General features: G+C 38.4%; 1 protein-coding gene across 1 annotated transcript in view; it reads right to left on the reverse strand.

Annotated features, from left to right (window-relative positions):
• MAP4 (microtubule associated protein 4) overlaps positions 1-27,088 on the reverse strand; it is a 209,036-nt gene that overhangs the window by 139,269 nt on the left and 42,679 nt on the right. The window contains 1 exon segment of the mRNA XM_049863132.1: positions 3,615-3,856. Within this exon segment, the coding sequence (XP_049719089.1) occupies positions 3,615-3,837 (223 nt within the window). The 5' untranslated portion in view covers positions 3,838-3,856.

Below are 27,088 nucleotides of genomic sequence, written 5' to 3' on the forward strand. Positions count from 1 at the left end.
AAAGAGAAAGTCACAGAATTTTAAAATATTTTAATTAAATGCATATAAAAAAATAACATATACAAATCTATGGTTGGCGAGTAGCATCTCAGATCTTAAAAGCTTGCGAGAGGCCGTCTAAGATACAGCTAGTGGTCTCTTTCTGGCCAGAGTAAAGGAGAGTGAAAAAAACAGGCACAAGGGAGCAATAGTCCAAACAACTAACGGACCACATGCACCACAGCCTACATGACCTCAAGACCAGAAGAACTAGATGGTGCCCAGCTACCACTACCCAATAGAGGGTCCCGGACTGAGCAGTAGAAAAATGTAGCAAAATCAAATTCATAAAAAAAGACCAAACTTACTGGTCTGATACAGACTAGAGGAACCCCGAAAGACTATGTCCGTAAGACACCCCTTTGACTTGGAACTGCAGCCATTCTCGGAAACCACCTCTTAGCCAAGTAACAGACAGGCCTATAAAATAAACAATAGCACCCAAAAAGAATGTGCTTTGTAGAACAAACAATTAAACAAAACCAAAAGGAAAACATTTGCCCAAAAATAACGATGAGAAGGCAGTAAGGGGTAGGAAAACCAGACGAAAGGAAACAGGGAACCCAGGGTGCAAAGGGACTGTGTGGGGATTGCAGCCAATGTCATGAAACACTGTGTATAATCTGTTGAATGAGAAACTAATTTGCTCTGTAAACTTTCACCTAAAACACAATTAAAAAAAAAAGTTAGAATGAACAAATGTTGTAAAATAAGAGATGAAATTTTATCACCATAGAACGTAATGGCTTGACTTTATTTTGAGAGATTTTTAAGTAAACATGAGGAAGGACCAACCACCTAACACTTCTGCCTCTGCCCCTAAGTGGTCACATCTAGTATTAGGTGGCTGAACTATGAAGTTTCTTCCCGCTCTAACGTTTTATGAGATCTTAGAACTCTAAACTCTTTGTGAGAGCTCAGAACTCAGATCAGCTTGCCAGGGGTGACGTGCTCCTGGCAAAAGTTAAAATCAGTCTCCTTCCATCAGCAAGAGATAATTAAGCAGGGAAGACTCCGAATGCAGAGGGCAATGCTGAGGATGTAACTGACATCCAGAGTTGGCCAGTTGGAACCAGCTGGAGTATTGAAGGGAATGATGTTGAGAATGTCAGCCCTGCAGATAAGACTTCGATTGTTCTGCCCTCTTTGACAACAGCAATGCTTAGGGTGCAAGTATAGTTACTTTGTTCATAAGCGCTGGGCTATTCTGAATTCTACTTGAGTATATATACCTCCTCGTCTATAGTAAAAACTGGATGGCAACTAAAATGCCAAAAAACAAAACCCGCTGCTATCAAGTCTATTTCCACTCATAGCGACCCTACAGGACAGAGTATAACTGTCCCATAGGGTTTCCAAGGAGCAGCTGCTGGATTTGAACTGCCAAACTTTTGGTTAGCAGCCATGCTCTTAACCCTACACCAGGAAGGCCCTGGCAATTAAAATACACAGTCTAAATTTAAAAGTTGGATTTCTGCTTGAAATATATTATTATAATGGTACTGTGTTATGTTTTTTAGGAAAAAGTCTTTTTTAAAGATATGCATTGAATGGATGAAATAATATGATGTCTTGGGTTTACTTCAAAATAATTCAGAGATGCGGAAGAGGGTGGGGTTTATGAATTTTTGCTAATAAAAAGGTAAAAAATTACAGTAAAAAAAATTTATGGAATACTGCTAAAGAAGCAATTATTGGGGGAAATTTACAGCATCAAGGAACTCTGGTGGCACCATGGTTAGCACTCAGCTGCTCACTGAAAGATCAGTGGTTTGAACCCATCACCTGGCTCCTTCAAAGAGAGATATGGCAATTTCCTTCTATAAGATTATAGCCTTGGAAATTCTATGGGGCAGTTCTACTCTGTCCTATTGGGTCGCTATGAGTCAGAATCTGCTCAATGGCAACAGGTTTGGGCTTTTTTTTTTTTTTAATAGCATTAAATGCTTATGTTAGAAAATAAGAAAGGTCTCAAATCAATGATCTAAAATGCCATCTTTAAGAAACTAGAAGAAGAGCAAACGAACTCAAAATAAGTAGAAGGAAATAATAAAAATACAAACAAAATCGGAAACAGAAAAAAAAATGAAACCAAAAGCTGGATCTTTAAAAAGATCAATACAACTGATAAATCTCTATTCAAACTGATGGGGGGGGCACATAAATTACCAAAACAAGGAGAGAAAGAACAAACATGACTACAGATCCTATATATGTTAAAAAGATAAGAAAGTAATATTACAATCTTATCACAATTAGTTCAACAATTTAGAAACACAGACCAATTCCTCTAAAAACCCAAACTACCAGAGCTCACGTGAGAAGAAACAGATAACCTGAATTGTACTATCAGCTGTTAAACTGAATTACTATCACAGAAAAATTCCAGGCCTAAAGGGTCGGCAGTTCGAATCCGCCAGGCGCTCCTCGGAAACTGTATGGGGCAGTTCTACTCTGTCCTATACAGTCACTATGAGTCGGAATCGACTCGACGGCACTAGGCACTAGGTAGATGGCTTCACTGACAAATTCTATCAAACGTTTAAGGAAGAAATAATATCAATTCTATGCAAATTGTTCTAGAAAATAAAAGGAACACCTTCTAACTCATTTTATGAGGTCAACATGACCTCAATTCTAAAACCAAAGACATTACAAGGAAAAAAAATCTATATATATCCCTTATGAACACAGATGCAAAAATTCTCAACTAGATATTAGTAAATCTGATCCCACAATATGTAAAAATAGCAAACCTCTTTTAAAGGGGTTAATCCATGTTTTAATCACGACTGAGATTACCCCAAGGACAATAAGTGGCACCTGATTCCAGTCTAAACTAAGTCCGGATGTAAGCACAGATTTTTATATGTCTAACTTTACAAAGTTACTTTCAAAGAAGAGGCATAGCAGACAGCTAAATTAAGGAGTTAAGAAGCAGATTACAGTGTAGTTGAAACATTACAGGAGAAATTTTAGGGCGATAGAAAACTTTAGGGTTATACAGCTTCACAATCACATACTTAACTAAAGGGTGATGAGCCTACTTGGTCTCTAACAAAGAAATTTAGTGAATGTTGACATATTAAAAAACTCAGCCCAGTTTCCTCAAGGGTTGTAAGACTACAACTCAAAGCACAATCCCTATTCTACTCTCTGAACAGAGCAAGGCTAGTACCATATACAGGCAGTCCCTGGGTTACGATCGAGTTCTGTTCTGAAATCTATCTTTAAATCTAATTTGTATGTAAACCTGAACAATTAGGTACGGTTCATACCTAATGTCAGTTAGTCAAATGTCTGACTTAATATACAGCATATAGTGTATCTTTCTATGCATAAAAAACATTAAAGAAACACTTCCAGATACACCGAAACATCTTTAATATAATAATACAGTAATGATAATGTTTTGATGCATGTTACGAAGTAGCACCTTTTGTTATTACGAACTATTGCATGTACCTTGAATTTTTAATATAGTAGGCTTTACAGCGGTTAGTTCATAACTATGCATTGTACGTAAGTCAGACATTCGTAACCCGAGGGCTGGCAGTGTGGCTTAAAATACTTACCTTCAACCTGGCTAGCATCTGAGCATGGTTTCTTCTTTGACTCTGAGTTCCCAGTTTTTTCATCAACATCCAGGAGAGGAATATAATCTGTTTTTCCAACAGTTTCTCCCACAACATCCTCAAAGGCCTCTGCCTCCAACGTGGCAATAAAGTCTCGCTTTATCTCTTCCTCAATTTCTGGAGATGGTTCAGTTAATGCATCTGCAAGACTGAGGTCAGCCATTCTGCACTGCTGTAATTGCCTGTTTAAAGAGGAAAAAACATCTCATGATGAGCACTGCAAAAAGAAAAACATTCCTAGAAACTCTCGTTGGCTGTTTTAAACAAAAGAAGAATTGAAATCTAAAATTTTAAACCTAGAAGAGGTTCTCTTCTTTTACAAATTAGAAAATTAAGGCCCAGAAAGGACACAACATCTCTGGGAATCAGGCAGAGCGAGTGTCATTTTGTACTTTTCATTAATAAGAAAAATGAAGTATAAAAAGAAATAATCCACTTATCCAAGATTACAGCCAGTGAGGGTCAAATTAGGTCTTTTGATGTCAATTCCTATACTCTTTCAATTATTCCACATATATTCCTTTCCAAATCATATCCCAGAATATAGAAAAAGAGGTCAGATCAGATTATATTGCCATTAACAAAGCTGCATTACTATCAGGCAAATGATGTCACTTTTCTTTGACCAAAGACTGTCAGTATGGGCCTTTTCTTGTTGGGGTAAGCACTGCTTCTTCATGAATCACTTCTGTATAGCCCTGCGAACAACACCTAGTCCTACAGGCGTGAAAAAAAAATACAGACATGTTCCCCCAATCAGCTAAGGGAAATGGTCTCTCTCTGTGGTCACATGCTTCATCATCTTTACAGAACACCAGGCTCTTAATTTTTAACATAATCTGAAGTTAACAAATACATCTATTACAGGCAAAGCTACAGGTGACACTGAAAAATCAGAAATTATCCCACCGCCAATTCCAAATACAACACCTAAAAGGTTTTTCCAGTGTTGTAAAAAAATATGAGAATGGTAGTACAGGGCATAAGAGTTAAGATAATAAACCAGGCTAGCATAGACTGTAAACTCAGTTTATATAAGACAAAGTCCAGAGTGGAAAACTAAGCTCAAGAGCAAGTCCTACTTCTTCCAAGTGCCTAGTAAGAAAAAAATATTTGTCTGGTACATGGACTACTGTAGGGGGTTTTCAGTATCTATATGAGGCTTGGTGAAAAAGTTTGCATATTCTTTATACTATATTATTGCAGGAAAAAAATAAAACACCAAGATTTGGAAAGATATTAAGTACTGAATTTTTATGATTTCCAAATAAAATCTTTTTTAAAAAATTTTAATGATAAACTTGAGCCTGCTTCCATGAGCCTAACATTTTTTTACATCAGTTTTCCTATTTGAAATGGCTACCATAATTCCTAAACAAGACTTTTTAATATTAATCTTTTCAAATTCTAGATGATCTCCACTGACAAGAAATCATGTGCATAATAAAAAAGGGTGGCAGAAAGAGCTCTTCCTCTCATTCCTTTTCTTAAAACAAATATGAGTTTAAATTTCCTGCGATGATGCTGATGGGTTCCTAAATCCTATCAAACTTTTTAATAGTGGGTACTTAAATATAATGAAGTTTTTGCTTCAAGTACAGATGCTGCACTACTAATTTTAATAAAATTTGACTCCTAAAGGAGTAAAAAAAAAAGAGGAGCTAAATATCACTGCCAATGTAATTTTAACTGTGCAGTGCAATGGGTTTCTCTTTCTGGCCTTGAGTTTATAATTCTGCAAAAATTGATTGGCTGGACCACAATCTTGCAAGGTATTGGTTAGTCTACTATGCAAATAGGGTATGTAAAACCATCCAATAGGATTAGGTGACCTTGTGGGAATTGGTGGGATTGCTATGCAAATTAAGTGACTGTGGTCTATTGAGGGGATCGGTCAGTTCATGGTCTGGCTGGGAGGGCCAAGCCTTGAAATTGAATTTAAGGGCCAATCCCACAGAGGTTGACAGGATATCACTACCATCAAGAAGAGCTTGAAGTAGAGTGTGTCCTTTGGGCCCAGGGTCACTGTGCTGGGAACACAGGAGAGTGAGTCCTAACACTGGAGAGAGCATGAGATGGCAAGAAACAGTAGGTACCACAGCAAAGCGGCAAAGAAAAGTAGCAAGAACTATGGGACTGGCAGACAGCTGTGGTGGACTTGCTAGCCCATGGAGCAGAAGAGAACTGAGCGCCTTCAGGCAGGAGGCTTGCCAGCAGAGCGAGGTGCCTCCACACTTGCTGGCAGAGCTAAAGGTCTGTAACGCTTGCCCGAACAGGGCAGAAGTCAAGAGGGGTCCGGCTGGCATGGCCAAGAGAAAGGCCTGCCTGCAGGCACAGCCTAGAAGAAGCTGAAAGCTGTCTTGGTTGGCTGATGTCCTGCTAAACTGTATCCTGTATCCTGAGCTGTATCCTGTTACTTCCAAGTTGATCCTGATCAGAAGTTGTAGCCTGTTACTTCCCTGATAAACCCCATAACCGTAAGATGGTCCATGAGTCCTGTGTGGCCACTGCAATAAATTATTGAACCCAGCAGAGAAGTAGAGAGTGCTGTAGGGAGGACAGCTGGTATCAGAAATGGTGAAAAAACTGGACAGCTTTATGCTGATCTTGATTCTCATCCTTCCTCTTGAAGTTAGACAAATCCAAGTGCTAGGTTACAACTGTTATAAATATTTAAACAGTTCTTAAAAAGTGGTTTTAAATCAATTCCTATATAAACCATTAGTACTTAACGACACACCTGTAACCCATTCACAATACATGAATGTGGATGGGAAGCCCTGTTCTATGCTCTGCCTTTTCGTTTAAAGTATTACTGTCACTACAAACCTCACCAAGGAAAATTCTCAAAACACAACTCATTAAAGAACTTTTTTTTTAAGCCTGACAAATTCTAATATCAAGGGTACCGTGAAAAGCATTTGCCCTTTTCCCACCTTCTCTGTGATAACTATTATTACCAGATAGCCTTTGAGAGAAGTTATGAACAAAAAACAAAACCCATTGCCACTCAGTCGATTCTGACTCACATGTAAAACAGCCCCATAGGGTTTCCAAGGAGTGGCTCGTGGATTCGAACTGCTGACCTGCTGGTTAGCAGCCGAGCTCTTAACCAGTGCGCCACCAGGGCTCCAATAACAATAAAGTATGTCTCTAATTAAACAGTTTCATGATCGAAAGGACATCTGTGCTCTTCTTAACAACATACAATAAGGCCTCAGTAGGTTTACTTCAGAAACCCTGGTGGCATAGTGGTTAAGTGCTACAGCTGCTAACCAAGAGGTCGGCAGTTCGAATCTGCCAGGCGTTCCTTGGAAACTCTATCGGGCAGTTCTACTCTGTCCTATAGGGTTGCTACAAGTCAGAATTGACTTGAGGGCAGTGGGTGGGTAGGTTTACTTTCTCCCAGAAATATGCTATTATGACATTTATTTAATACAATTCTACTCAAACTTCTTCCTAATTTAAGAAAAATGGAGACAAAACCAACAAAACATTTCAAGCCTCATTTATCTGAGTGCAGATTCTCAAAGGATAGCTTTTTATCCATTACAGTCTTTCCCCTGCACCCACACTCTCATAAACCATTTCCTAGGCTTACATGTAGTTCATGAATATGAATGGTATTACTGTTCATGAATAGACTGTATACTTCAACCTAAGAGATAAAACATACAGAAAATTGTACAAGATGTAAACCAAAACATTACTCACAGATTTAGAATTCACAGTTTTGACCATAACTAGTGATTCCAAAGAACAAATTACATTATGTACTGTGAACATTTTGAAGAGGCACAGATAGTTTGCAAACGTTACCATGCTGGAAAGTGGGAAGTCACTTGGCTACGGGTACCTCTAGCCAACACCCAGCATCTGCATCTCAACACAGTTTGGCGATTCTTTATTTGTTACCACACATAAACAGAAGTATGATTAAAACACACACACACACACTGTCTCTCTCTCTCTCACAAACTCCACTTGTGGAAAATCACCCTATCAAGGAAATGTTACTATTGTGTTGGAAGTGAACGCCAGAAAGCCCCAATTTTCAATAAAATAAGGGTTATCCAATTTTACAGTTATTCTATTCTAAAACACGTACAAGTATAATAAACTCCCTAAGTGTTCCTCAGAATAATTTGTTAAACTGGTTCTGCAAGTGTTCCAGAATTGGTTTTAACAAATTCACATGTGAATTTCATCCCATGCTTACAGAATCATTTAAGATCATTTAACATTCAACTATTCCTTAAAATGTTTATGTATTTTATAGACAAAAGGATATATTACAGTGGTATTCTCAAAAATGGACATTCCGAAAGATCAGAAAAAGTATCCTTGTGAGTGAGAACTATCTACTTTTTTTTTTAATTGTCTCTCATTGACTGCTTACATTGTTCCTCTTCTATCTATACAGGCAATAAAGAAAATCAACTTTAAGTATATTCCTTCCTAGGAGGTATTGGAGACAAGAGAAAACAGCTGGGTACATAAGTTTCCATGTGTCACTGAAGCACTGGTTTGATCTGATTGTCACTGTGCCCTTGAGTGAGTCACCTCCCATAGATGAGTTTCCTAATCTATAAAACAAGAGTTGTGTATGTTTAATGATTCCTCAGATTGATTACCCTATAAGCTATTTATAATTCCGTTTCATCACTTCAGTTATCAACAAATAAACTTTATACAGGCAATCAATGTGAATATGTATGATTGTTATATATCAAGAGCTCTCAATTATAACTGGATTGAGGCTGAATAAAAGGCAAATCTTTTTGGCAAAGGGAGAGACTGAAAACAAACTCACCAGTGCATACTACCCTGCTTGAGCAAATCTGACTGGAGCGTAAGAAACTCCATCCTGTTCCGGTGGCTAACATCAAAGGAGATTTGACACCACTCGGCCAGAAAATAAGCCCCATATTATCTAAGCAGGCACCAGGAGAACACACAGTTTAAGTACAGCACTTTGGACACATGATCTCTCATTCTGACCACATGCCTAAAGTGGAACTATCCAGTGAGAGGGTTTTGAAAATAGGTAAATTAAGGCAAGAGGAAATGACATGATGATGATACAGAACAGAATCTTGGTCTCCTGGTTACCCTCTTAGTATTAATAGCTTTGTGTTCATAAATAGTAAGTAAAAATACATGATGAGGTCATAGCACCTCGTGTTGTGTGGTTTACTTTAGATAATTTGTAAACTCTGGAAATAATTACTGAACTAAAAAATATTTTCCAGGTCTATACAGATTAAGTGGAACCTGGTGACACAGTAGTTAAGAACAGCTGTTAACCAAAAGGTCGACAGTTCAAATTCATCAGCCAGTTCAAATTCATGAGCCGGTCCTTGGAAGCCCTATGGGGCAGTACTACTCTGTCCTAAAGGGTCACTACGAGTCAGAATCAACATGATGGCAATGGATTTATAGATTAAATAGTGTTTACATCTAATTTAAATACACAGAAGTCTGTGGCAATGTTTTAAGCTGCAGGGAGTCCCTCTGAAATTTTAGGTCAGTCTTATCAATAGCCACTCACCTGGGGTCTGTGCTCACTAAGGAACTGGAGATCTAGTTCACAAACAGCCTGCTGCCACCTCTGCCCTCCCCAATCTACCACCTGAAAGGCGCTGCTTTGGAGCTAAAGTAGCAGAAGAAAACTCATGAAAAGCAAGCACAGAGCCTTACTCTAATCACCATATTCACCTTTCCTAACTGCTGTAATACTTTCATTTCACTCCATCACATTATCCAAACTTCTACCAAGATTCATTTGTGGTAATAAGCATTCTCTTTTAAAATGTATAGAATTCTATCTTACAGTTCAAAAAGGGGGGAAGGGGGCATAAATTCCTGGAAGGACCATCATTCACATCTTAGTGTGAATTTACCCAAAACCAAACTAGTTGCCATCAAGAGGATTCTGACTCATGGCAACCTCATGTGTGTCAGAGTAAAGTGAGCTCCAGAGGGTTTTCAACGGCTGTGATTTTATGGAAGTAGATCACCAGGTTTCCAAGACACCTCTGAATGGATTTGAAACGCCAACCTTTTAGCTAGTAGCCAAGTGGTAACCATCTGCACCACCCAGGGAATGCTTACTGTGAATTTAGTTCTTATCAACAGCTTTCCCCTTAATCCCAGAGATAGGTTTCATTAAAAGTGTTTGAGTTTTTGGTTTTGGCATAAGAAGGGAGAAAAGTAATTTTGCAACATGCGACATTTCAGAGAACAAAGTAGACAGGAGATAGAGAAAAGGAAGGTAATACAAGGCAAAGACAAACTTGACACCTTTCAAAATGCTGCCTGCTCAGAACCCTAGACGACATGGCTCCCGGACTCTGTTAACCCAGAACTAAAACCATTCCTGAAGCCAACTGTTCAGACAAAGATTGGACTGGACTATAAGTCACAAAATGATACTTGTGAAGAGTGTGCTTCTTTTTTTTTTTTTTTTTAAAGTGTGTGCTTCTTAATTCAAGTAGATACACAGGAATAAATGGGTAACTCCTGTCAGGAGGTGAGATGAGAAGGCAGAAAGGGACAGGAGCTGGATGAATGGAAACAGGAAATCTGAAGTGGAAAGACGGAGTGTGCTGTCACATTATAGGGATAGCAGCTAAGGTCACATAACAATGCGTGTATAAATTTTTGTACGAGAAACTTGAGCTGTAAAATTTCACCTAAAGCACAATTAAAAAAAAAAAAAAAAAAAGTTGCCTGCCCAGTGGCCTGGACTAGTCTTGAAACAAAATAAATTATAACCTTGTTTTTCTGAAGGAAATGCATTCGAAGCGTCAAACAACATATTTAATAAATAAACTTTTAACAATAATTCTTAAGGTAGGACATTGCTTATAATGCTTATTTAAATTTTCTCTATGATTGGTATTCTGTCCTTGTGTGTGTGTGTGTATGTGTTTTTTTTTTTGGGGGAGGGAGGGTTAGTTAAAGGCAAGACACAGAACTGTAAAGATATCTGGGCTGATATTTTCTTCTGTGCTCATTTTTTTGTGCATGGCTGATTTTAATTACACAGAACTCTGAAGCCAACACTAAGCTGCAATCCTGGGATATTAGTGAGAGTGCTGTGGCCAAAATGCAATGCTTATTCCTCAGGCTTGAAGAAACCCAGTGCCCTAGCCAGTCTGAGAGGCCATTTATAATCTGACATGGTTGGAAGTGTAGCCTGCATCACAAAGATTTCATATTCAACGTCAGATTTTTAGAGTTTGCCTAGCAAGCTTTTGGTTACTAAGTGGTGACTTAATTCTTCAGATTTGTTTTTAATGAATCAGAGGCCTAGTAGAGTCAAGTTAACCTTATCTGTCTGGTGGCAGTGTTCTTTTTTTAATTTATTTAACCAAAACCAAAACTGAACCCGTTGCCTTTGAGTTGATTCTGACTCATAGTGACCCAGGAAACCTTGATTTATGCTTTCAATCAAAATGATATTTCATCTGAAAATAAAACCAAATCTTTATTAAGGACCTCTGGGGAAATCAGCTAACATCTTATACAGTTCACAGGCTCATATGATTCTAGAGGCAAATCTGAATTTTCTCTGATCCTCCCTAGAACCAGACTGTCAAATGGCAACAACAACTCAGCAAGATCTTGACTACCCTGAGCAATAAACTCTGTACCTCTGTAATGTATTAACGTTCCACCCCCAGGTGCCTCCCTACAGACTTCAAGGACAACAGCTGTACTATTACGAACCGATGGAATTTCCGGGCTGGCAGGATTCTGTTCATAACCACCATTCTTCCTGTTCATCACAGGACTAGCACAGGAGAGAGCCTTTGATTACTAGACTAGCTGACATAGTCACCTAGCTACATTCTTACATGAAAGAGCACACTGATAAAAGTTAAAAGTTACATTTTACTTCTGAATAGTCCCCAAAACAATGGGTTCCTTTTCCCACTGCTATTTTAATGAGCACTGTGCTCCAAACACAAAAACACTGCAGACACATGTGCACACTAATATTTACATACATAAAACCTGCCAAACAAGGCTGAAAGCCTAGCTTACCTACAGGAACTACCCAGGCAGCCTGTGTTCAGTCCTGACTGAATGCATCTTGGATCTGTAGACAGGCACCTGCCTGCCTGCCTGCCTGCCTGCCTGCCCAGATGAATTTAAATCTATTTCTACAGGAAGAAAAAACTATACTAGAAACCTCCCACTGTTAGCCATGTGATACGGACAGCACGATGTCTGGTCCTAACAGAACTCCTTATGTGGGCCAAAAAAAAGAGATGACAATGACAGAGCATTTAAACTTCTGATATAACCATTCTTAGGAGTGAATCTTGAATTATATCTCAATATACATTTTTAAAAGTGAATCTACAGAAGATTCTAAACAATACCGACCACCCTAAAAAATTTTGAAGACAAAGTATTTTTTTTTAAACTTACTATTCATCCTATTTATCCTTTCTCCCCCTAATTAGGACAAGAAAATATTCAGAGTTTGCTTACACCCTGTGATGGTTAATTTTATGTGTCTATTTGCCTAAGCTATGGTGCCCATTTGGTCAAACACCAGTCTAGATGTTGTTATGAAGATATTTGCATGTAATTAGTATTTAAATCATGAATCCCTGGGTGATGCAAGGGGTATGGCACATGACTCCACCCAGAGACACCTTGGAAGAAAGGCCTGGCAATCTACTTCTGAAAAATCAGCCATTGAAAACCCCATAGTTTAAAAAAAAAAAAAGAAAAGAAAGAAAGCCCTGTAGAGCACAATTCTATTCTAACACACATGGGGTCACCATGAGTCAGACTCAATGACAACTGTTGTTTTTTTTTTTTTTGGGGGGGGGTTGCATTTAAATCAGTTGACCTTGGGTAAAGCAGATTATTCTCCATTATGTGGGTGGGCCACATCCAAAAGGCTAAAAGCCTTAAAAGAAAAAAACTGAGGTTTCCCTAAGGGAATTTTGCCTCAAAACTATAAAAAGACATCCTACAAGAATTCCTCCCCGCCACCGCCTGACCTAGCAATTTTGGGACACAAGACTGCCAGAATTTCCAGCCTGTCTCCTGACCTATGGATTTTGGACTTGCCAGTCTATCTGTCTGTCTATCTATACACCTATCTAGATATTAAACAGATTCAAGGTTGAAGGGTCATCACTAATTAAAAATATTCACCTCATTTCTTCTAATTTCCAAATATAGCTTGTTGCCTGTTATTATGAAAAGAAAGCTAACAGGGAGTAACTATACAGAGCAGTTCTCCATGCTGGTCATTTTATCATTATTAGTCAGGGCAATAAAAATAACTCTCTGCTTTTAGAAAAGCACATCAACATGATGTAACATGACGAAAACAAATAGTTATTATTATTAGTTCAAGAGATCACCTACTATTACCATGTTAATCACCTCATATAAATATTAAAAGTTTTTAAATTATTACAAGTGTTAAATCTTTATAGTATGAGCTCACTTGTCACTGACACTGACAAGGAATAACAAATGTATTATGTAACCTGGGAAACACTGGTAGTGTAGTAGTTAAGTGCTACGGCTGCTAACCAAACAGTCAGCAGTTCAAGTCTGCCAGGTGCTCCTTGGAAACTCTATGGGGCAGTTCTACTCTGTCCTATGGGGTCGCTATGAGTTGGAATCGACTTGACGGCAGTGGGGTTATGTAACCTGAAGATATCTTAGTGCTGTGGTGGGTCAAAGAAGGGAAGAATATTCACCTGATATAGATTTGCTTTTAGCTTCTGAGAACTATTTTACTTAAGTAAAACCTCTTCATCAGATTCCACGGTAAACTCTGAAGCACCACTGCACCACAAAGTCAGTCCCACCATGAAGTAATAGGGGCAGGTGTTGTACTTTTTTTTTTTTTTTTTTTTTATAATAACTTTTATTAAGCTTCAAGTGAACATTTACAAATCCAATCAGTCTGTCACATATAAGTTTACATACATCTCACTCCCTACTCCCACTTACTCTCCCCGTCTTGAGTCAGCCCTTTCAGTCTCTCCTTTCTTGACAATTTTGCCGGCTTCCCTCTCTCTCTATCCTCCCATCCCCCCTCCAGACAAGAGTTGCCAACACAATCTCAAGTGTACACCTGATATAATTAGCTCACTCTTCATCAGCGTCTCTCTCCCACCCGCTGACCAGTCCCTTTCATGTCTGATGAGTTGTCTTCAGGGATGGTTCCTGTCCTGTGTCAACAGAAGGTCTGGAGAGCATGACCGCCGGGATTCCTCCAGTCTCAGTCAGACCATTAAGTTTGGTCTTCTTATGAGAATTTGGGGTCTGCATCCCACTGCTCTCCTGCTCCCTCAGGGGTCCTCTGCTGAGCTCCCTGTCAGGGCAGTCATCGATTGTGGCCGGGCACCAACTAGTTCTTCTGGTCTCAGGATGATGTAGGTCTCTGGTTCATGTGGCCCTTTCTGTCTCTTGGGCTCTTAGTTGTCATGTGGGCTTGGTGTTCTTCATTTTCCTTTGCTCCAGGTGGGTTGAGACCAATTGCTGCATCTTAGATGGCTGCTTGTTAGCATTTAAGACCCCAGACGCCACATTTCAAAGTGGGATGCAGAATGATTTCATAATAGAATTATTTTGCCAATTGACTTAGAAGTCCCCGCAAACCATGTTCCCCAGACCCCCGCGCTTGCTCCGCTGAGCTTTGAAGCATTCATTTTATCCCGGAAACTTCTTTGCTTTTGGTCCAGTCCAATTGAGCTGACCTTCCATGTATTGGGTGTTGTCTTTCCCTTCACCTAAAGCAGTTCTTATCTACTGATTAATCAATAAAAAAACCCTCTCCCACCCTCCCTCCCTCCCCCCCTCGTAACCACAAAAGTATGTGTTCTTCTCAGGTTTACTATTTCTCAAGATCTTATAATAGTGGTCTTATACAATATTTGTCCTTTTGCCTCTGACTCATTTCGCTCAGCATAATGCCTTCCAGGTTCCTCCATGTTATGAAATGTTTCAGAGATTCGTCACTGTTCTTTATCGATGCGTAGTATTCCATTGTGTGAATATACCACAATTTATTTACCCATTCATCCGTTGATGGACACCTTGGTTGCTTCCAACTTTTTGCTATTGTAAACAGAGCTGCAATAAACATGGGTGTGCATATATCTGTTTGTGTGAAGGCTCTTGTTTCTCTAGGGTGTATTCCGAGGAGTGGGATTTCTGGGTTGTATGGTAGTTCTATTTCTAACTGTTTAAGATAACGCCAGATAGATTTCCAAAGTGGTTGTACCATTTTACATTCCCACCAGCAGTGTATGAGAGTTCCAATCTCTCCGCAGCCTCTCCAACATTTATTATTTTGTGTTTTTTGGATTAATGCCAGCCTTGCTGGTGTGAGATGGAATCTCATCGTAGTTTTAATTTGCATTTCTCTAATGGCTAATGATCGAGAGCATTAGGTGTTGTACTTTTATCAGGAAGTCATTGGCTGAGGGCTATGTGAGACAGAGGGATATCACCTCTTAGGCCTCTCTGGGGTAAGCAGTTCCTATATGCTGCAGACCTTGGAACAGCAGTTGGGGGTGGGTGCAATGGCTGGTAAAGGGGATCTAGACAGGGCACCAGCATCATCTACTACAGGAAGTTAAACTATGTAATAGCCATATTAGACTGGTGTAGGTATATAAGTATCAAACAAAATGACTCTATGCAAAACACCATTAAACAAAAGCCAGCTGTTGTCAAGTCAATTCCAACTCATGGAGACCCAGGTGTGTCAGAGTAGAACTATGCTCCACAGGGTTTTCAACAGCTGATTTTTTGGAAGTAGAGTGTCTTGCCTTTCTACCGAGGTGACTCTAGGTAGACAAGAACCTCCAACCTTTTGGTTAGCAGCCAAGTGTGTTAACCCTTTGTACCAGCAAGGACACACACACACAAAACTCACAGAAATAAAGTAAGTTCATTTCGCCAAGATTTATCAATATTAAATATTCAAATGTATACATACCTAACAACATAGCTATTTAAAAATACATAAAACTGAGTGAAATATGTGAGTCCACCACCATAAAAAAAAAAAAATATGTGAGTCCACCACCATAGGGAGATATAATATACCTCAATAACTGAAACATCGAAAAAAAAAATCAAGCAGGCAAAAAACAGTGAGAATATTCAAGGTTTGAACAACTCAATATACAATTTTCAGCTAAACCAGTTGCCTTCGAGTCAAATCTGACTCATGATGAACCCACATGTGTCAAAGTAGAACTGTACAGGGGTTTCAATGGCTCCACAGGGTTTTCAATGGCTGATTTTTCGGAAGTAAACTGTTAGGTCTATCTTCCAAGGCATCTCTAGGTGAACTTGAACCACCAACCTTTCAGTTAGCAGCCAAGCTCACTAACCAGTTGTACCACCTGGGGATTAAGCTTCAGCTAATGGACTACCTAATATATTGGAGAAGACACACAGAATGTTTATTTTAAAAGTGAATTTATACTAGGTTATAAAGCAAGTTTCAAAAAAAAATATTATACAATCCACATTCTTGAGCCATCATAAGTAAAAAATAAAAGCCTGAAAGAATTTCAGTTGTTTTAGTTTTCATATTTATGTCCTTAATCCATTTTGCATTTGTTTTTGTATATCATGTGAGGCATGAATCCTGTTACATTTTTCTGCATGTAAAAATCAAATTTTCCCAACACCTTTTATTGAAGAGACTCTTAGTTCCCCCATCAAATGGACTTAGCACCCTGGTCAAAAATCAACTGACCACAGATGTGTGGGTTTATTCCTAGACTCTCTCAATTCTATTCCACTGGTCTATGTGTCTATTATACCAGTATCAGGCTGTTTTAATTACCACAGCGCTATAATATGTTTTAAAGTCAGGAAGTGTGAGTCCTCCTACTTTGTTCTTCTCCTTCAACATTGCTTTAGCTATTCAGGTCCTCTTGCCATTACGTTTAAAAGGATTTTCCATTTCTATAAAGAAGGCTGTTAGCAGTCTGACTGCGACTGCATTTTATCAATAAATCACTTTGGGTAGTAATGACATCTTAAAACAATATTTAGTCTTCTAATTCATGAATACAGACCATTTTTCCATGTAAGTCTTCTTTAATCTCTTTCAGCAGGGTTTTATTATTTCCATTGTACTGAAGCCCTTCACATCACTGTTTAAATTTATTCCTAGATATTTTATTCTCTTAGATGCTATTGTAAATGGAATTGTTCTCTTCATGATAGATATATTTACAACAACAACAAAAGAGCAGCTGCTGGGGCTGCATATGTACAACCAAACACCTCATGGGATTTGGTTCCTTGGTTTGGAGGTTTAGGGTCATGGTTTCATGGGACATCCCAGTTAATTGACCTAATACCATATTTAGGCTTCTCTTCTTCCTCCCAGTTTGTAGCATAGTACCTGGGGTCTTAAAAGCTTACAAGCAGCCATCCAAAGTACAATTGGTTCTCTATTTGCCTGGAGCAACAGAGAAAGAAGGAGAGTCAGGAATAGGAGGAGGAAATGGAATGTGTGGCTAACTGCCTCCATGAACAACTGCCTCCTTTACCAGGAGACCAGAAGAACCTGCTACCTACCATCACTGAACATTTTAATCAAAGATTCTACAGAAGAATTCAGATCAAAAGGAGGGAAATACAAACCAAAATTTCAAATTTTCATGGAAACCAGACTTCCTGGAGCCACGATGGTTGGATGAACCCCTGAAACTACTGCCCTGAGATAATCTTTAAACCTAAAACCTTAACCCAAAAAAATTCCCTTAAATCTTCTTAAAACCAGACAATAATTCAGCTTAACTAGTAAGGAATGTCCACCTTGAGCACTGTGCTCTTTTAATAACTAACTATTTGACAAAAGTAACTCAAAAGGTTATATAGAAAGGTTAGGGGACAGTGAGTTTATGTTAATGGGGGAGGAAGAATTCGGAAAAGAATGAGAATGGTTGCACAATTCAAAGAATGTAATCAATGTCACTGAACTGTACATGTAGAAATCACTGAATTAGTGTATGTTCTGCTGTATATATTCTCAACAACAAAAAGTAAAATAAATTTTAAAAGAATAGGAAAAGGTGTAAACATTTAGTCCTGTATCCAGGTCAATGTCTTTATCTAAGGCATCATCTACTTTTTACAGTGAAGTATTTGTACAGTACAATTAATTATCAACTTGCCTCCAACCAGAGCAGACTCAACCTGCCAATTGCTCCATATGATTAACAAATAAATTTCCACAACAAAAACAAACCTGAAAGAACATTTAAAAAACACACTACAAATAACCCATGAGTTAAAATCATAATGGAAATGTAAAAACACTTAGAATTAAATAATAACAAAAATACTATATACCAAAGCTTGTGGGATACAGCTAAAGAGGGAACTCAGAGGAATGTCTCCAGCCTTAAATGCTTATGTTAGAAAAGAATGAAAAGTAATGTGCTGGCATCTATCTTAAGAGAAAAAAATAGAAGAAAAATCAAAGGAAAGAAGTAAAATCGTGAACATAAATAAAACACAAAGAAATAAATAGGGAATAGGTTAAATCCCCGGTGGCACAAATAGTTTGCACGCAACTGCTAACCAAAAGGTTGGTGATTCAAACCCACCCGGTGGCACTGCAGAAGGAAGGCCTGGCAATCTGCTTCCATAAAGATTACCACCAAGAAAACCCACTGAAGTTCCACTCTGTAATATACTGGCACCACCTTGAGTCAGAATCAACTCAACAGCAAAGGGTTTAGTTTTGGATTTTATACACACCAAAAAGGATTAACTTCAGTAACAGAGGGTTAAGGACCAACTTGTGACCCCCCCAAAACATGTGATGTAAATCCTAACCCCAATACCGATAGACAGACCGCTGGTGATGCAGTGCCTAAGAGCTTGGCTGCCAACCAAAAGATGAGCAGTTCAAATCCACCAGCCACTCCTTGGAAACCCTATAGGGCAGTTCTACTCTATCCTATAGGGTCACTATGAGCTGGAATCATCAAGAACAATGGGTTTGGGTTTTTATATATACCTACAGATGTAATCCCATTTGGAAATAGGATTTCTTCGTTAGGTTAATGAGGCCACATCAAAGCAGGGTGTGTCCTAAATCAATTACTTTTGAGATATAAAAGGAGCAGATTAGGCACAGAAACAAGAAAGCACAAATAAGGAATGACTGATGCCATGTGGAGATCACTAAGGAAGAAACGTTGAAAGAGACAAGAATTTTCCTCCAGAGCAGGCAGAGAGCCTTCCTCTAAGAGCTGGCACCCTGCATTCAGACTTCTAATATTCTAAACTATGAGAAAATAAATTTTTGCTCTTGAAGCCATCCACTTATGATATTTCTATTACAGTGGCACTAAGAAACAAAGACCCATAGTGTTAAAGGTTACCAAACTATTAAAATAAACACAAAGAAAGGCATGAAATTCAGGACAGTGATAACCTCTGGGGGAAGAAAGGAAATGGAGAAGGGACAAATAAGGGGCTTAGGAAGGTCCAACTTTATAAGCTGGGTAGTAGACTTGTATTTAACTTCTTGTTATTCTTTAAATTTTGCACATATATTTTACATACAAAAAGGAGCATATATAATGTAGTACAGCCCAAAAGGGGAGAAAAAAAATAGGGAGAGAGGAAACAGGGATGGAGGGAGAGGGTAGGAGAGGAGGAAGACAGGAATAGAAGCAATGAAGAGAAAAACAAAAAGAAAATTCCCCCAAGCAGTACCTACCAAGTTATGAGAAAAAGATTGGCTTCTGACTTCTCAATAGCAACACTGGGCTGCTAGAAAACAATGAAGCAATGCCTCTCAAACCGAGAGATGTTTTGAACCTAGATTTTCATACCCAACCCATTTACCAAGTGAGGAACTGAAGTGAGGAATTCAAACAAAAAATAAATCCAAAAGTTTATTTTCTGGGCACTCTTATTGAAAATGAATTTCAATATGGACTCTAGGAAAATGACAAATGAACAACATCCTATAAAAGCCACAGTATCTTTTTTTTTTTTTTTATCATGAAATAGTGCAATTAACCTACAAGGGAAATGAAAACAAATTCCAGGATAACTGTGTACTAGATTTAGGGCCACTATGAGTCACAATCAACTCGACAGCAATGGGTTTGGTTTTTTTGGGTTTAGATTTAGAAATTTCTCTGTGCAAAATTAACCTTTCACTCAAATTATTTCAGAGCATAGAAAAGGAAGGAATACGTTTGAGAAATCCTGGTGGCATAGTGGTTAAGTGATATAGCTGCTAACCAAAGGGTGGGCAGTTTGAATCCACCAGGTGCTCCTTGGAAACTCTATGGGGCAGTTCTACTCTGTCCTGTAGGGTCGCTATGAATCGGAATCAGCTCGACGGCACTGGGTTTGGATTTTTCGGTTTTCCTTCTATTAAGTCAGCATAACCCTGATACCAAAGCCAGGCAAAGACACCACAAAAAAAAAAGAACACTACAGACCAATATCCATCATGAATATAGATGCAAAAATTCTCAGCAAAATTCTAGCCAACAGAATTCAAAAGCATACCAAAAAAATTTTACACCATGACCAAGCAGCATTCATACCAGGTATGCAAAGATGGTTCAACACTAGAAAATGAATCAACATAACCCACCACGTAAATAAAACAAAAGAATCACATGATCAACTTGATCAACACAGAAACGGCATCTGAAGAAGTCCAACACCCATTCCTGATAAAAATTCTCAGCAAAAGAGGAATAGAAGGGAAATTCCTTGACATAATAAAGGGCATTTATACAAAACCAACAGCCAACATCATTCTCAATGGAGAGAGGCTGAAAACATTCCCCTTAAGAATGGGAACAAGGCAAGGATGCCCATTATCACCTCTCTTATTCAACATCATGCTGGAAGTCCTAGCAAGAACAATAAGGCAAGAAAAAGAAATAAAGGGCATCCAAATTGGTAAGGAAGAGGTAAAACTATCCCTATTCACAATGACATGATGCTATACATAGAAAATCTCAAAGAATCCACAAGAAAGATACTGGAACTAATAGAAGGTTTCAGCAAAGTATCAGGGTACAAGATTAACATACAAGAATCAGTGGAATGCCTCTACAACAACAGAGGTAACTTCAAAAAGGAAATCAGGAAACCAATACCATTTACTATAGTCCCCCAAAAGACAAAATATGTAGGAATAAATCTAACAAGGGATGTAAAAGACCTGTACAAAGAAAACTACAAAACACTAATGCAAGAAACTAAGAGAGACTTACATAAAAGGAAAAACGTACCATGCTCACGGACAGGAAGACTCAACATTGTGAAACTGTCAATACTACCCAAAGCAAACTACAGAAACAATGGAATCTCAATCCAAATTCCAACAGCATTCTTTATAAGATGGCGAAACTAATCACTAACTTTATATGGAAAAGGGAAGAGGACTCAGATAAGTAAAGCATTACTGAAGAACAAAGAGAGGTCTCACATTACATGATCTTAGAACATACTACACAACCACAGCAGTCAAAACAGCCTGGTACTGATAGAACAACAGAAATATAGACTAATGGAACAGAATTGAGAACCCAGACATAAATCCATCCATCTATGGGCAGCTGGCATTTGACAAAGAGCCAAAATCCGTTAACTGGGGAAAAGACAGTCTCTTTAACAAATGGCGCTGGTATAACTGGATGTCCATGAAACAGGTTCTATACCTCACACCATACACAAAAACTAACTCAAAATGGGTCAAAGACCTAAATATAAAACCTAAAACAATAAAGATCATGGATGAAAAAATAGGGACAATGCTACAGGCCCTAATATATGGTATAAATATACTACAAACCATAACTAATGATACACAAAACCAGAAAATAAATTTGGTAACTGGGAGCTTCTAAAAATTAAACACTTATGCGCATCAAAAGACCTCACCAACAGAGTAAAAAGAAAACCTACAGACTGGGAAAAAATTTTTGACTAGGACATATCTGACAAGGGTCTTATCTCTTAAATGTGCAAAATACTTAAGACACCTCAACAACAAAAAGACAAATAATTCAATTAAACAACAGGCACAGGGTATGAACAGACACTTCAGCAAAGGAAACATTCAGGCAGCTAGCAGACACATGAAGAAATGCCCACAACCATTAGGCATCCAAAAAACCAAACCCACTGCCATCAAGTCAATTCCGACTCATAGCGACCCTATAAGGCAGAGTAGAACTGCCCCGTAGAGTTTCCAAGGAGTGCCTGGCGGATTTGAATTGCCGACCTCTTGGTTAGCAGCTATAGCACTTAAGCACTATGCCACCAGGGTTTCCCCATTAGGCATAGAGAAATGCAAATGAAAACTACAAAAAGATACCATCGCACTCCAACAATACTGGCACATATTTAAAAAAAAAAAAAAACAGAAAATAACAAATGTTTGAGAGGTTGCAGGGAGACTGGAACTCTTATGTACTGCTGGTGGGAACGTAAAATGGTACAACCACTATGGAAAACAATATGATGCCTCCTTATGAAGTTAGAAATACCATACGATCCAGCGATCCCACTCCTAGGAATATATCCTAGAGAAATAAGAGTCATCACATGAACAGATATATGCACACTCATATTCACTGCAGCACTATGCACAACTGCAAAAAGACAGAAACAACCTAAGTGCCCATCAACAGATGAATGGATAAATTATGGTACATACACACAATGGGATACTATGTAAAGATAAAGAACAATGATGACTCTGCAAAACATCTGAAACATGGATGAATCTGGAGGACATTATGCTGAGTGAAATAAGTCAATCACAAAAGGACAAATATAGTATGAGACCGCTATTATAAAAACTCAAGATTTACACACAGAAAAAACAATCTTTGATGATTATGAGAGAGGGGAGGGATAGGGAGGCAAAATCACTAACTCAATAACAGACAAGTGTCAACTTTGGTGAAGGGAAAGACAACACACAATATAGGGAAAGTCCGCACAACTTGACAAAGGCAAAGAAGCTTCCTAGACACATCCAAACACCCTGAGGGACTGAGTCCCTGGAGCCGAGAGCTGGCTTGTCCATAGTCTCAGGGGACATCTACGTCCACTGGCATAACAAAGTTCATAAATAAAGTTCTACATCCTATTTTGGTGAGTAGCATCCAGAGTCTTAAAGGCTTGCAAGCAGCCATCTAAGATACACCTGTTGGTCCCATTCCATCTGAAGCAAAGGAGAATAAAGAAAATCAAAGACATAAGGAAAGTATTACTCTAAAGGACCACATGAATCACAGCCTCCACCAGTCTGAACCTAGTAGAACTGGATGGTGTGTGGCTACAACAGCCACCACTCTGACAGGGATCACAACAGTCTCGGACAGAGCGCGAGAAAAATGTAGAAAAAAATTCAAATTCACAAAAAAAGACCAAACTTACTGGCCTGACAGAGACTGGAGGAACCCCCAAAACTATGGCCACCAACACCCTGCTAACTCAAAACTGAAGCCACTCCCTAAGCCCATTTTCAGACAAAGATTAGACAGGTTTACAAAACAATAACACACATGAGGAATGTGCTTCTTAGTTCAATTAAATATACAAGACCAAATTGGCAACACCTGCTCAAAAGCAAGACAAGAAGTTAGGAAGGGACAGGACAACTGGACAACTGGACACAGGAAACTGGGGTAGAAAGGGGGAGAGTGTTGTCAAATTGCAGGGATTGCAACCAATGACACAAAACAATTAGTGGATAAGTTTTTGAAAGAGAAACTAACTTGCTGTAAACTTTCACCCAAAGCACAATAAAATTATATTTTAAAAAACTAATCTTTCAACAAATAGTATAATTAAAAAGCTGGCATGTTTTTCCTACCAACAACAACAAAAAGGCAATTAAAAATGGAGGAGGGGTGGGTACCGGAGGGAGAATTACACAAGAAAGTCTTGATCCTAGTAATACGCAAAATGACCTTTGGCATCATTTTGAGCTAATTACACATTTTAAGAAAAGAATACATTTACTCCTGACGTTTAGAACATTTGCATTAGATGTCCTGACACTGGATGGACCCACATTAGTAGGATGTTCTTCTGCTTACATTCAAAAGAGTCTACAAAATGTATCACAGGAAAAGAAAAAAGAGGGGAGGAGGAGAGAGTAAGGAGGATAGAGATGGCTCTCAGACAGCAGCTGAAATCAAATGAAAGGCTTTTGCTGACTCTCCAAGTTTAATCTTAAGTGGGTATGCAGCAAAAAGAACACTGCCTCCTCACTGGAATGTGCGTCTCTACTGGTCTGAAAGTCTACAAGTGCTGACCTTTAAAGGACAGTACACGGTTTGTCTGTTCTCCCTTCTGCTAGTGGGCTGATAGGCTGAACATGGGCGGATAATCACTTTGTGGCCCTGATGTTGGGTGTTTTCAATATTCTACTGTTTTTCTTGTACAACCACTGGGAGATTTCTACAACAGATACATTTTTAATCATTCAAAAATAAATAAGGCAAAATGAGATAAAAGAGAAGTTTAAACCACAAATGAAAATAACATGATAGTCATCTAGGGGAGAGATACTCCTACATATACAGCAAGCACCAAAGTACTGCCATAATTTACAAACTACAATTCTTCCAAGAAACTAAGACGTAAATTCTAAGTAATCAAGGATACAAAAAGCAACATTCAATAGGAGAAAGATTTTGTTGGTAAATACAGAATCAAAGAATATATGAACTAAAAAGGACTATAGCTGAGACAGGCTTGATGCTCACCAATATTGTTTCCTCTTCCGAAGCGCTCAGAAAGACAACATTTCCTGCCTTGCCTGCAGTTAGATGTTGAGACCATGTGTCTGGCTTCTAGTCAGTGGAAAGTGAGCTGCAGTGATATGCTTCATCTCAAAACATTTTATGCGATCCTCCTTGCTGACACTCTTTGCTCTCAACCAACGAAATACAAACGATCCAGACTGAGATACCATATACCAAAACCAACCACTGCCATCCAATCGATTTCCTCAATCATCATCTAACATGCTTATTTTACAAATAAAGAGGCTGATGAACAGATTTTCCAAAACTCATACAACTAGTTGGTGGGAGAACCTGGTCTCCCACTTTACTATTCAGGGACTTTTACACAAAGAAGATTTCCATGCTATATTTAGAAGTAAAAGTTACCATCCAGACATTTGTTACAAGACCACAAAAAGACAACAGGATAGATGATGCTAGATCAGTTTCTCACATAAACACAAGGGACCTTAAATTTCTCCAAAGATGCTTATGAAAATCTCTGAGGCATCTATCCCAAATAGCGTGATACTGGCTTTCACATTCTGATCTCCATCAGTAAAATACAGCTGGAATCGTTTAAAAAAAAAAACTCCGTAAACTATGACAGACTAATTACAGACTTTACGTAATTCATTACTCTATTACCCTCCCTTTCTACAGAGCATTTTAAAAGCATACTATGCAAGTGCATTACATGAAGACAGGGCTTGTGATGATCTCTATAAAGAACACTATGGCCATTAGGCCTGTGGTCAAATACATAGTTTCTGATTATACCTTTATTTCTACAGGAGAAGGAAAAAAAAAAAGTTTTTAACAATAACTGAAGTCAGTCAGATTTAAAATCCTCTACTGTTGGCAGATCATCTGGGTTCTCTTTCTAGCTCTACCATAAGACCTTGGGCAAGTGTTTGTAAAAAGAGAAGAATTATCTTCAAAGTCCTTTTTCAGTCTATCATTCTATGATTTAACTCCATTTAAGTTAACAAAATTTATTGAGTATTTATAACCATATGAGGAGCCCTGGTGGTGCCATGGCTAAGTGCTTGGCTGCTAACCAAAAGGTCAGTGGTTCGAGCCCACCAGCTGCTCTGCAGAACAAAGACGTAGCAGTCTGTTTCTGCAGAGATTACATCCTTGGAAACCCTATGGAGCAGTACTCCTCTGTCCTATAGGGTCATTATGAATCGGAATCGCCTTGACAGCAGTGGATTTGGTTTTTTGAAACCATATGAAATTGTTGATATTTGACCATTTTTGACCCACAAAAACTACAATTTCATATGGTTTACCTACTACCACATGCCAAGCATTAAGCTCAAAAAACTACTAACATTTTTAGGTGTGCGCACATGCGCACACGCACACACACAAGAGCCATGGTAGCGCAGTGGTTAAGCATCTGGCTGCTAACCAAAAGGTCAGCAATTCAAATCCACCAGCCACTCCTTGAAAATCCTATGGGGCAGTTCTACTCTGTCCTATAGGGTCACTATGAATTGGAATCAACTCCACAGCAACAGATTACACACACACACACTTTCTTAGAAGAAAAAACAGTATGCTTCTGAGCTGTTGTTTATTAAAGCTAAGAAGCACAAAGTTTATACATCTGAAGAGAGAAACCTTTCACATACTCTCGAGTATTTACAGCTATATGTTATATACAAACAAACTACACAATTTCAGTTAATGAAAATTTGGGGTAAGAACTAGTGACCACTTGGTCAAATATTTTAGCCAAAATTGCTGCAGTCACTATGTAAACATAAATCCTGCTTGTCTGTTATTCCATCAAGTTTAGATTTCCACTTAATTAAAGATTTAGGATTACGTTTGCCTTGTCAAGCTCAGAGAGGCTTAAATTACTTGTAAATAGACATTCTCATGAGAGGTTACATTGTGAATGCTCATATTACATCCTAATCAAATACAACAGTTTTCAAAAACCCAATCAAATATAATAGTTTCTCTAAAAACTTTGGCGATCTATACAAAACAGGAATTTATTCCTATCCCTAAGGATACGTATATGCTTCTTACCAAATCACCTTAAATCAAGACATTTTATTCCAAAGACAATGTCAAGAACCAAATGAATATATTTTTATAAAAGTTCTACAGCTGATCTGAGTATGTCAAATGAATCGCTAACTTATATTCTTAATGTATATGAAAATTATATCTCCCTTGTCTTTGAGATTTTTTTTTAGAAGAATCTTAGTCTTTCTGTAAAACCACCTTCTTGATAAAAAGTAGGCTGAATTCCAAAACATAGTTTTTCAAATTTCAGTTTTATTGTTAATTAGCATAAGTCACCCTGTGATTTGATGCAGTTGGCAACAATCATTTTAAGCAACAAAAACCAAAGCACCATTACTCCCATAAACTGCCACCAACTGATTAGCTCAAGTTAAGAACAATGAAACCAATCAAACTGTAAAGAACATGTTCTTCCTAGCTAAGAAAAACTGTCCACTGTCAAGTTTACCGTTTACCCTATCACCGCCACTACTCTGAAAGAAAAAGCCACTTATCGATACAACCACAGCTTTCATCACGTTAAAATCAATTCATCATTTACTTGAAGAAACAGAA

The sequence above is a fragment of the Elephas maximus genome, chromosome 20, assembly GCF_024166365.1.
Source record: "Elephas maximus indicus isolate mEleMax1 chromosome 20, mEleMax1 primary haplotype, whole genome shotgun sequence".
In the NCBI taxonomy this organism is placed as follows: domain Eukaryota; kingdom Metazoa; phylum Chordata; class Mammalia; order Proboscidea; family Elephantidae; genus Elephas; species Elephas maximus.